The following is a 12,397-nucleotide window of genomic DNA, read 5'->3' on the forward strand; positions in this document are numbered from 1 at the left end:
AAACGTAATAGTATAGAAAGGCGTAAAAATGTCCAAAAACCTAACAGTCGAATATGGCATAAAAATGTCAATCTAATTTTTATTTCTTTGGATAGTGCAAGGTAGCCAGAAAATACCCATACAGGCAGAAAATGCATTTGTCAACACAGAAAATCCTCCGTGACTGGGATTTGAACCGACAATCTTCTTTGTTTGAGGTAGGAGTGCTAACCACTGTACCACCATGTTAAAACAGAACTAAGCCATAGTCAAGTTTAAGACATAAAATAATCATAAAAGGTTACAAAAGTGTCATAGTACAGTATGGAGTAAAAATGTCAAAAAAATGTCATACAATAGTATGGCATAAAAATATCAAGAAAACATCACAGTATAGCATGGCATAAAAATGTCAAAAAAATGTCATAGTATAGTATGGCATAAGATTGTCAAAAAAAATATCATAGTATAGTAAGGCATAAAAATGTCAAAAAAATATCATAGTATAGTATGGCATAAAATGTCAAAAAACGTCACAGTATATTATGGTGTAAAAATGACACAAAACGTCATAGTATAGTATGGCATAAAAACATCAAGAAACGTCATACTATGGTATGGCATAAAAATATCAAAAAAATATCATAGTATAGTATGGCCAACCAGCAACCGACACTTTACCGGCCAGGCCCATGCATCCAGCCAGTCAGGGGTGACCAAGAGGAGAAGCACGCAAAGCACCTCACATGGAACAGAGCACACACACTCACACAAAAAAACAGTCACACAGAAGAGTCTGGACACAGGTCAATAATATGGCCAGGGCCATAACAAGCATCACAAAGCAACTAGCATGGCCGTAGATTCTGAGTCTTGTTAAAGCCAATATGAAAATGTCTCTATGCCATGACAAGGTTCATATAGACATCTAAAGCTTAGTTGTTTTTTTGTCAAAAACCCCTTTTCCTACCTTGAGTACATCATTATACTGTATGTTAAGAGAAAAGTTCATAGTTTGAAAAATACTAGTTAAAGGAATTGCATCTCTGTTACAGATTTGTCTTCAATCGTCTACTCATTATTTGTGACTGAAAGGCAAGGATTTGATCAAGTTATACATAATATAGAGACTTAATGATTGATGATCCATGTGTGATGAGTTTTATAGATAATGTAAAACCCCTCATACATAATCTCACTGTACAATGGTTGTGCCTGAGGCATTTTTGAAGGATAGTGCGCTGCGGTAACCTACACTACATGAATATCTCCTTACAAAGATTTTGAGGCACAAAAATAAAATCAGTCTATCAAAACTGTGTTTTATCAGCTGAGTGGTGCTAAAAGATAATGCCTATCGCTTGTGGCAGAGATGTTTGAGTTGTTCTACCTCCCCACTTCATGGACCTGATTTGTTTTCTCCCAGTAAATGCGATCTTGGAAGCACATAGAGAAACAGGCTAAATGAAGAATAGGTTAAAGAGTTCTGTTTTTATGTCAGCAGTGTTGCCTGCCCCAAGAATTTAAATATTAATCACTGTGTCCACAGACAGAGGAAGCTCATTATAATATCACAGAGACATGGAAGGTCTACTTGCCTTACTGCATCTTTGAGCTGATTTTCAGTCTGGTGTTAGTACTGCAGCTGGGCTACATAACCACCAGCCTGCACTGCACTAGACTGGATTAGGTCTGGAGGGGTTTCCAATCAGATTACGCACAAAGATAAGAGAGCACACATCCTTCATCCTTCATCCTTGTCTTTTTTTTTTAAACCATGCACGTTTTTTAACCCATCTACAGTCTCCAGTTATTTCTGTTTTAACAGCTCAATCAAGCCTGTAATAATTCTCGTTGCATGCTTCTATTGCCCATGAAGTATGTAGGCTTCCCCCATGTGTGGTTGTGTTGGCATGGAAACAGGAACGGCATTGTGATGTGTGTATTGAATTTTTCACCCCTGTCCCCTGAGCTCCACAGTAAGGAAAGCCTGACACTATCCCCTCCCCCCACCTATTACATCAGAGAAGATGGGTGGGGGGCAGATTCTTTCATGGTTTCAGCCAGCACATGTACATATAAACTCTCTGGTCACCAACATTTGTGTGAGGGTGGACCTTCTCTGCAGATACCTTTTGTATGCTCCTCAATTTCTGTCTGAAATGAGTGTAAAATTATTTTCTTGTCCCATTCCCTTTGACAGGAAATTGCTCTCCTGTATGAAACAGAGGGTACTGCAAATTATCCTAGTCAGCTTCAGGCGGTACTATTTGCATACCAAATCACGACACAAGAATAAATAAATGAATCTGTTATTTTGAATTTATCTTACATTCATCACACTGCCCCCTTGTGGATATTATATATCTTAGGAGGGAGATATAGTGGAGCAAATGGATAAGTCAACTGGTACAGCATGACATTTGCACAAGCAGCCTTGGGAAAGACCAGTTCTTAGAAAAGGCAAAGGTTTTAAGATAGTTACTGCCATCTAGTGGCAGCAAAGTTGTAAACCATCAACTCCCCACATTATACTTTAATCAACTTGAATAAAAAGACAGATCCAGGTGACAAGTTGTCACATTTACTTTTATTGTAAAGGTGATATTATTCCAAAATATTAATATGTTAGAGGAACAGAGATAAAGAAACGGAAGGGAAGACATCTAGAAAACATCTACACAAGACTTTGGTAACAATCTTGGGACACATTCTTATCAAAAAATTCCACAGCAAAAAATAACAAAATCTTCTAATAATGCTCCAAATCATATAGATCTCAATCATGGTGAATCTACATGTACAACAATATAGCTGGGTAAAAAGTCTGGGCATTTTGTGTCCTAAAAACAATTGAACAATTGAAGGCATATAAAACATTGGAATGGCTGGGCACCTGTGCTTTAAGGTCTGGAATATACTGTATTACCTAAGGATACCACAAGATATAACAGTTCTTTATCTTATTATTAAATCAATTTATATTTCATAATTATATTTTTCAAGATATATTATACCACAACAAGTTTACAGTAATCTTGCAAAAGAGTCATATGTGTATCAGAGCTAGTTTGAAAGCACAGAGGAATCTGCCTGGTTTAAATCCAGATTTTCCAGAGAGATCTTTAAATTTGTCTTCTCTTGACGACAACTGATCTGAGCTCTGGGTTTAACCAACACAGATTCAAGTATGTGCCATTTCAGCCCTAAACAGAGTGCATTGGATCATTGTGCAACAGTGTGCCATGACCTGTCCTGTTCCCAGCCCTGAACCCCCCATCCCCCCACCCTCCCGTCCACATCAACCCCGTTCCCCTACTACTTTCTAGCAGGGGTGCACATTACAAGCTCTGATCTCCTTCCTGTCCTTGCAGCTGGACAGCTGGGCAGTCTTAAACCTTTGCTTCACTGTCATGAGCCGTTCTTGAATACCTCCACCACACAGCTTGGTACATTCTGTCCAACTCGACCATGGTCTCATTTTACACCCTAAAGATAGATATCAGGAAAAAGGAAGAGAGAGACAGTCAGAATAATGTGTGCGTCTCTTATTAATTTTTTTTTTAGTCGACTGTGTGGTGTTTTAGTTCTCACTAACCTGGATGCTCGGAGGCGACCTCAGCTCTGCCCTGTTTGCTCCTCCTCTTTTCGCGCTGCTCCTTACGTCGTTTCTTCTCATCACTGTTGGCTTGTCCTCGGTTGCATTTCCTAATCTTACATTTCTTCCTCTGGATGGTTTCAGGACAGGGGTCTCCTCCAAACTGAGGCTCCAGCTTCACCATGCGTGTCCGGATCGTATGACCCTTCCCACAGGACTTATTGCACTCTGACCACTCGGTCCACTCTGACATGATGCAGTCTATGGCTGAGGAGGGAGAATTGGACAGAAAGAGAAGGGATTCAGAGGAAGTTGTGACACAGGGTTGTAACGTATGAGATAGGAGGAAAGACAGTGGATAAAGTAAGGTATATTAATGATGCAGATGACACAGCCTTGATGAATCAGACTTTGTAATTTTTTGACGCAGTGTCCTGTTTACTGTATGTCATGCATTATATATGAATCCATGTCAAGGGAATATAGTGCGTTTTATCTTAAATTATACAGAGGCACCACAGAGGATGCTCTTCTGGTTTGCCAGAGGGTGAGATTTGTTTTCACATAACCACGTGGTTCTGATGTAGCATCCTCACCACTGCTGCAAACTCAAAAGCACTGACATGGAAAAAAAATCCAGTGTATAGCCACAACCTAAAGCCCTTTTGGAGGACACAGAACATACAGTATGAGAGAATGTGTTTCTCCAGGCAGGGTCATGGTTTGGCAACAGCTTCTTCTGCCTCTTGATGTTATCAAGTATCATTTATCTCAAGATAGTGGGATAACGATGCCAACACATATTAAAAATATGCATGTGCTTCATGAAGTGAATAAAAAGGATATCCATACCAGTACAGGTATTTATTTATTATTATTATTATTATTTTTTGAAGTCAATACTGGTATCTGAGTTTGAAAATTTAAAAAGCCAGTAATACTACATTATTTTAAATGAAAAAACACAGATCCCATGAGTTTGTTTTTTTAAGGAATTGTAACCAAAATATGTACTGAGCAGGTCATTTAAAGTTAAACTTGTGAGGAGGAGAAAATATGTAGCAGAGCTTAAACAAATCTTAATTAGGTCTTTTAGCTCTAACAAACCTCGGGATTTGTGATTATTTTAATGATTTTAATGATTTCTTTTTCACCCTTCCTAATGTTAGGCCTCTCATTTAAAACTGGAACTTTAAAATTCCAGCTACAATGTAAATACAGCGCATGAATTACTCTGTTATCTCTCATATACACCAGCAAGCTCTAAATTACTGTCAATCTGCTACATAGGATAGAGGTTGTTTACTTCCTTTCCCTGCCCTGTGTGTATACAGTGTCTGCATCAAGACACCAGACTGCGTGACAAAGATGAAACTATCATTACTTTCCATAAATTATATATGTGCAAACATGTACAGTATGCAGGTGTGTAGATAGGGATGATTACTACTTACGACATTCTGGTAGCATGCACTTCTCCACCTGTTCTAACTCTTCTGTACACTCTCCCAGCTCCACGGGGGACTTGAGCATGCGCTGTCGTGTCCTCAGCCCCTTGCCACACGTCACACTGCAGTCGCTCCATTCAGACCATGGACTCAGCATGCAGGGAATTGTGTCTGCACAACAGGAATCTCTCAGAAACAAATACATCCAGCAAATAACAGACAATATGATGGAATAATGTTGTTATATATGTGCTACACATGTAGAAATGGCTCAGACCAGGTTTCAAATTCAGACAATTGCTTCAGGTGTACCACTTGTAAGATTGTCTCATTAGTTAGGCTACCACTTGCTTTTGCCCCAGGTGCTTAATGGGACAACTTTCTCTAGATTTAAAGTGGAGGAGGTGTCAGAATAGTTGTTGTCCTGAAAATGCTGCTACTCACGACATTCTGGCATCATGCACTTCTCCACTTCTAGCACCTCTGCCCCACAAATGGAGCCATCTGCAGGAGGCATCTTCACCATGCGTTCTCTCCTCTTCATGCCAAGACCACAAGTGGCACTGCAGACATCCCATTCCCCCCACTCTGTAACCAGGCAACTGCTGGGAGCTAAGACCAAAGACAGAAGTCAGGGTAGATCTATAGTATGAACTGTGTCAATGTAGAGGTTTGTCAAACTTAATGAAAAAGGGAAACCTACAGCATTCCTCATTGACCACACAGTTTTCAGTCTCCTCTGTTGGCAGGGTGCAAACTGAGCCATCATCAGGGAACTGCTTAACGTAACGCTCCCGGGAGCGTGTGCCCATCCCGCAGGACAAACTACATGGAGACCAGGTGATCCACTCTGACATCATACAGGTGGAAGCATCTAAAGAGTCAAACGCCATAGGAGAAAGATGTCAGCAAGCTTCAAAAGAGGTTTGTGATTTTGATTATTGACAAAGTGATTTAAAGGCACAGGACACTTACAATCACGAATTTGTACACACACTAATTTTCCATTTGGTTTCTTAAAGGGGTGAACTTAGTGAAGCTGCATTGCTTCTGTTTCTTGAGGGCTCATATACAGTCAATGGCTGTGAGACTCCTCTGTTACCTTTACATCGTGCGCCATCTTGGGTATTGCCACTGCAATCTACAACACAAGACTTTGTTTTTTCTGCAGCTGTCACTGACGTTATTTGCATCTTACTGGACTCCTGTGAGAAAAATCACTGGTGATTTTTAGTCGTTATTTATTTTTTCTGAAACTTTAAATCTTTTGTACAGTACATCACATGTATTCTTACCATACATACAGCATACAGATAGGGAAGAAATGCAATCCTAAGTCAAGTTACCTATAACTTTTAATTATACAACCGTACTGGAATGGACTACCTTATGTTTAACCAAATTTCACTGAAGACATTAATTGTTCTCGAACAAAACAAAATTAGATGCACTTCTGAGTTATTTACCAACAATGGTTCGAGCATATAATGACACCTCATTGGCTGAGACAATTGCTTTTCTATGGTATTGGTTTCTGGTTACTGCCACTATATGGACCTCTGTTTTTTATTTTACCTTTACAAACATTTGAGCAGGAAAGCGAGAGGTAAAGTAATGATACTCAAGTGCAAGTTCTGCTCAATAAAGCTGTGGTAAGTAAATTGAAAACAGGGGTTATAGCTTTTGGTCTAGGAACACAAGGAAAAAACTGTCCTTAAAATTAACAGCACTATCTTAGCAAATTAAAAACGAAAGAAATTTGGGTGCTTTCATGCATATAGTTGACTCTGATCTAACATTCCAGTTGCACCAGTTGCACATAAGGAATGTAAATAAAGCAACACGGTGATTTCTAAAAATACAAAAAAAAAATGACATCTAAGACCTGAGATGTAGGGATTATTCATGCTTTAAATCTATTCATGGACCCACTGATGAGTCCCTGGTGGAGCAGCAGAGCCCCCTCTCTACTGTTCACTGTACCAAAACAGTTTACCTCTAGATCTCTAAGGACAGAAAATCTCACTAAAACACTGCCATTCTGCTGCCTGCATTACTTTACTAGATTTAAAGTTAATGATAATTTAAAGTTAATTGCTTTTTGACAGTATTGACATATATACACCATGGATTGTATAAATTGTTTGCGGTGTCTCTCTAATTGCTATTTTCTCTTGCATATAAGGTGCTATGTAAATAATAATAATGTAAAAATCTGGATCTTACTAATGAAAATGTCCAGATTCTGTAACATAGAAATCAACAGATTTTCTTTCTTGTCAACATAAATGTAGGGAACAGACAGGGAAGAGAAAAAGAGAACATCTTAGATGTAGGGGATTATCTACTCTCATTTATGCCTGTTATTTTAGATTGGAGAACACATGCATCTCTAATGGCTGTCATTGCCAGCTCACCTCTGCTTTTCTGTTTAGCTCTACCTGTACGAATGTTGATAGTGTAATCACAAATGAATTAATATTCAAGTTTAGCTAACGATACAGATGAAACTATTTCTCTTTTCAGAAAAAACTTGCTGCTGCGTAATTTATCCAATGACCAGGGCTTAGTAATTTGTTGTTGTATGCATGCTTTATGTATAGGGGTGGAAATGAAAGATTTAGGCAAAAGCACAGTGAAATTCCACTATTCTTGTAAGACCAGCATAATTATCTATAAGTTTGAGACAAACTATGCTCTTATATCACTTTTACAAACATTTGCTCTTATATTTGCATGATTGTCTTATCATTAAATCTGTAATTTACACACAGCCAACTAGCATTTTTCAAATCTATGTTGTAATTGCAAAATGTCCACCAATACCCGATAGCAACAGATGGCAGTAATTTGAGTATTAAAAGATCAGTTCACCCAAACACTGTTCCTGACAGTAATCCACAGCCTGTGCACACTACACCCAATCAACTGTCCATCTCTGCAGAAATGCCAGAACACACTGACAAGATGAACACTTGTGATGACATGGCACTACATATCAATGTGCATCTTGTTGTTACAGATTGGATTGTGATGCGCATTAAACAATAGTCATGTTGTCCCTTAACTGTTGATGTCTCCTATCCCTATGTCTTCTAAATGCCCTGCCTCTCTCTGCGAAAAGTCAAATAAGGGTAAAAACAATCTGTAAAAATAAAGTAGTCAGTTATTATTTGGACATGTAACTAATAAAAACCATTAATGAACACATGGTGTTACATGGTCCACTGAAATCTGAGCTTGAGCACAGAGCTAAAGCTGTCACCGGTCAACACAAAGACAGTGATGTTATTTATTGGCTCTGAACTCCATCTCGCTTGATTTGTAATGAAATTCTGATAGTGAAGATAAAATGTCAACTTGCATCTTTAATTTGAGGGTGTTTATAGATCAGATAAGATGAACCATGCAGTAATTACAGCCCATATTAGACAGACACATCCATAGTTATGCCAAGAAGTTATTTTTGTGGTGTTGATGTGTAAGGGCAGTCTGCCAGGCCACAGTGAAGAAGGTGCATGTGTTACAGGCACCCACAGCAGGAAGCAGGAGTTTTCTTTCTCAATGCATGCAATTGGAATAAATGAGCAGTAGGATTTGGCAATGGGACGAATACATTCTGTGAGGCTGAATCTGTGGCCAGTGTAATATTTTGGCTGTTTAAAACACCTTGCTTTTTTTTTATTCTCTTTTTTATTTCACTTTATTATGGTATATTTATTCATTTCATTTTCAGTACTTTTAATTTTCCTCATTTTATTTAACTCTAGTGCTCCAGTGTTTTAATCGGTTTCCCCTTTAAGGCACTTAATTTTAAAAAGTGCTGTATAAATATAGTTTATCATAATATGCAGTATGCAAGGGGTTTAATATTTCTGCATAATCAACATTCAAGGTGTAAAACATGACAAATAATTAACCTCAATCTGTCAGCCATTAAACAGGCAATAAAGAGCTTCTTTCACTGATAGGAAAATCCAACCTTAATGCACAACCAAGTTTGGATCATTCCAACATTAAATCATCTATGTTAAATAATTACTATAAAACATCCATATTTGAGTCACAGTGACCCACTTACATGTACACCCAACATGCTGCCTCTGGCAAATATGATTGTAGAGAGACATAAAGATAGGAGATAAACAACCAGCAGGCATAGTTTCCTGAGTGAATTACCCTTAACATCTTACAAAACATATTTAACGGCCTTATGTAATTTAACTTGACTTGCCATAAAATTTAAAAGGCTGCCATACAAACAAAGTGCTCTCCTTCGCCTCTTTTCTGGTCTGATTTAATTACTGCAGTAGAATGGTACCTTGGATATTATCGGTGGCCCTACCCCAACAAAGGCTGGGTTTAAAACATGCCCTTGCTTTTTAGGTTGTCACGTTGATGGATGCAATAACCCTAAAACCTCAATAAAAATTATAAAAAAGATTAAAACAATTCTCATGAAGGAGCTTTTAAAGTGGATGCCGAACCTTTAGAAGACTAATTACTTCAGATGTCTTTTACGTCATTCTCCACAAAGGTTTTTGTTTTCACACAGTGACCTTCTGTCTTTAGGCAGATACTCACCCTCATCACTGCATCCAGGCCCCATGCAAGGCTCAAAATCCTGGGTGTGTGGGCAGGGAACACTAAGGTCCAACTGGGCCTTCAGCATCCTCTGCCTCATCCGTTTGCCCTTTTCGCAAGTGGCTGAGCTGCAGGCGGACCATGGAGACCAATTGGAGTAGATACATGTTTCAGGGGTATCATCTGCAGGATGGCAAAGGGAATAAAGATACTATAATAGTCTATCACTGTTAACTATACTTTAATGTTGAATATATATAAGAGAGAGAGGGAGAGAAAGAGAGAAATGGGAACAGGATCCAGACCTTCCTCTTTCTCCTCCTGGGCAATATCTGCTACAATGTCATCCACGTTGTCCGGCACAATGTTGCACTGTTCGCCCTGTGGACACACAGACACACAGTGATGTGGCTACACTGCTCCACCACTCTGCAATTGTTTCTCTTTGGTCTTTCTACTTGCTTCTGAGAGCTATCAGAAAGAGTAGCATTATACAGGGAGATGGAATGTCAGCACAGAAAAATCTCTAAACTGGTAGACACACAATACAGAGAGAAGACACACACATAAGAATATATATCCATGGAATCTGAAAGTGTAACTCGAGTGAGTGTGTGTGTGTGTGTGTGTGTGTGTGTGTGTGTGTGTGTGTGTTGTGTATGTGTGGTGTGAGTGTGTGTGTGTATGTGTGTGTGTGTGTGTGTGTGTGTGTGTGTGCGTGTGTGTGTGTGTGTGTGTGTGTGTGTGTGTGTGTGTGTGTGTGTGTGTGTGTGTGTGTGTGTTTGTGTGTGCGTGCGCGCGCGTGTGTGTGTGTCTGTTGTTTGGGTTTCTGGAATGTAAAAGATGAGAAACAAAATGTGTTGTGGGGATGTGAGCCACTAAATTCCCCACATCTGCCTCTAGATGCCACTGAAGGACTGCTAGCCTTTTATCCCCTTCTGGGTTGCAGCCAGAGCTCCCAGGAAATGTCTTTCACCACCCATCAAATTATTATTAGAAAAAGTTTGCATTGAATTTTAATACCTGCAATAAATGTTTAAATTTACATGTTTTAGTTTTTCAATGCTTTGTGTGATTTTCTTTTAGGAACTGCATCAAATCACATTTGTGGTATGTGTAATCTTTGACACTGGTAGTGATTGGTCAAAATATTACCTATGAGAGGATAGTGCAGTAGTGATAATTATAATTTTTGCAATTATATCTTGCCTACTTTGATGAAGAGTTGCTTGATACAGGGGTAACAACTGACATTTGATAATATAGATTATATTTTAGCAACCTTATATTTCATTTGTGTTTCATTTGGAGAACAGAAGAATTGTTAACAGGAGTCTCAAAGGTAAGGATTTTTTTCCACTAATTGTTCTATTGATGAAGAGGACTGAACTCATCATCGCACCTGATGAGTGATAAAGAAGAGGACTCACTCTCCCTCTCTTTCTGCCTTTGAAAAATCTGAAGCCATCTTTACTTCACAGTAATGGTTTGTGACATAGTAAAAAGATCTGGCATCTTTTAATGTGTTCAAATTTGATGTCAGTCAAATTTGGCTTATTTATCAGTGTAGAAGAGAATCAATAAGGGCTGAGTGTTAACTCAGAATGCACAAACAGGAGACACAGAGCTGAGATGAAAGCAGAGGAAGATCACCTCAAAATACAAATAACGCAAGGGAATCAGTGACTGTAAACTTTATAACATAAAATCCCAACTCAGGGTCTTTTCTTTTTGTTTGCTGTGAAGCAGTTGGTATGGTGTGCTATAATGTGCACAATACATACATATAATCAGGTCTTGTTAGAATATACATAAGTGTTATTAATTGCAAACATGTTATGATGGTCTGAATATTTACTTTTATCTGATGAAATATGCTGTCTTAGTGTTATTGCCTGCATTATCATCATTATCCAATCAAAGCTAGCAAGAATTTGCATTTGCACAATGAGCTGACTGATATAAAAACAGACTGACCTTTCTTGCAATGCGTTCCACCACCACCCTGGCCACAGGAGTGATAGCGCCCCCCTCAGGATCATAAAACGGGCCCTGTGGATGATCCAGGCTGGTCAGGGGACGGATCTTGTCCTGAGGCATCGTGGGCTTGTTGGGAGACTATAAGAAGCACACAGTAAGACAAAGTATGAGAGAAAAGCACATGGGCCACCAAGCAGTGGATCTCTGGGATCAAGATTCGTTTGAAAAATACATTTGCACAAATATAATGAGCCCAAAGTCACTCAAAGTTACACAAAGCACAAGTCACACAAAGGACAAGTTTCAAAGTCAGAGAGCAGCTGTGGAGGAGCACTGTAGTTTATATGGGAGATGCTCTTATTAGTCAACAGTAAAGGTCTGCCAGCATGGGGTTGATAGAAGCACCACCGCCAGAGGCTGTCTGGAGGCAGAAGACCAACTCATCCTTCACCTCCCACTGCGGCCACCCAGAAAAAACACAGGGTACTGTTTGTGTTTGTGAGAGAGAGGGGAAGATAGGGAGAGGGGTAATGACTGGCCACTAATTAAAAGATACAGTAAAAGTAATGGCACAAAGGATGGCTCTCATTACTCTGTTACAGGCCTGTGCCTTTAACAACAACAACTTTGTAACAGAGAGCCCAAAGTCCCACCCCACCAACAGAATAGCCACAGTTTCACTGTCCTCCACAATGTATTTTTGGATGGAGGGTTTCTTTCATTGATCTTTCTGCAGAGCTTTAACATGATACTTGAGTGTTTTGTCCTTATTCTCAGTTAAATGGTTTGAGCAAGTTGTCATTTTAAT

General features: G+C 39.1%; 1 protein-coding gene across 2 annotated transcripts in view; it reads right to left on the reverse strand.

Moving 5' to 3' along the window:
* Positions 1–3,290: 3,290 nt before the first annotated feature.
* The window catches only part of spon1 (spondin 1), a 67,981-nt gene continuing 58,874 nt past the window's right edge, over positions 3,291–12,397 (reverse strand). For both annotated transcript variants that reach the window (XM_022741374.1, XM_022741366.1), the window contains exons 9-16: positions 11,587–11,727; positions 9,915–9,990; positions 9,610–9,792; positions 5,729–5,899; positions 5,470–5,637; positions 5,032–5,196; positions 3,578–3,844; positions 3,291–3,468 (exon numbers count right to left, since the gene is read on the reverse strand). In XM_022741374.1, coding sequence (XP_022597095.1) covers positions 3,305–3,468; positions 3,578–3,844; positions 5,032–5,196; positions 5,470–5,637; positions 5,729–5,899; positions 9,610–9,792; positions 9,915–9,990; positions 11,587–11,727 — 1,335 coding nt within the window. In that variant the 3' untranslated portion in view covers positions 3,291–3,304. The remainder of the gene's footprint in view (positions 3,469–3,577; positions 3,845–5,031; positions 5,197–5,469; positions 5,638–5,728; positions 5,900–9,609; positions 9,793–9,914; positions 9,991–11,586; positions 11,728–12,397) is intronic.

The sequence above is a fragment of the Seriola dumerili genome, unplaced genomic scaffold (assembly GCF_002260705.1).
Source record: "Seriola dumerili isolate Sdu_G_001 unplaced genomic scaffold, Sdu_1.0 BDQW01000003.1, whole genome shotgun sequence".
In the NCBI taxonomy this organism is placed as follows: domain Eukaryota; kingdom Metazoa; phylum Chordata; class Actinopteri; order Carangiformes; family Carangidae; genus Seriola; species Seriola dumerili.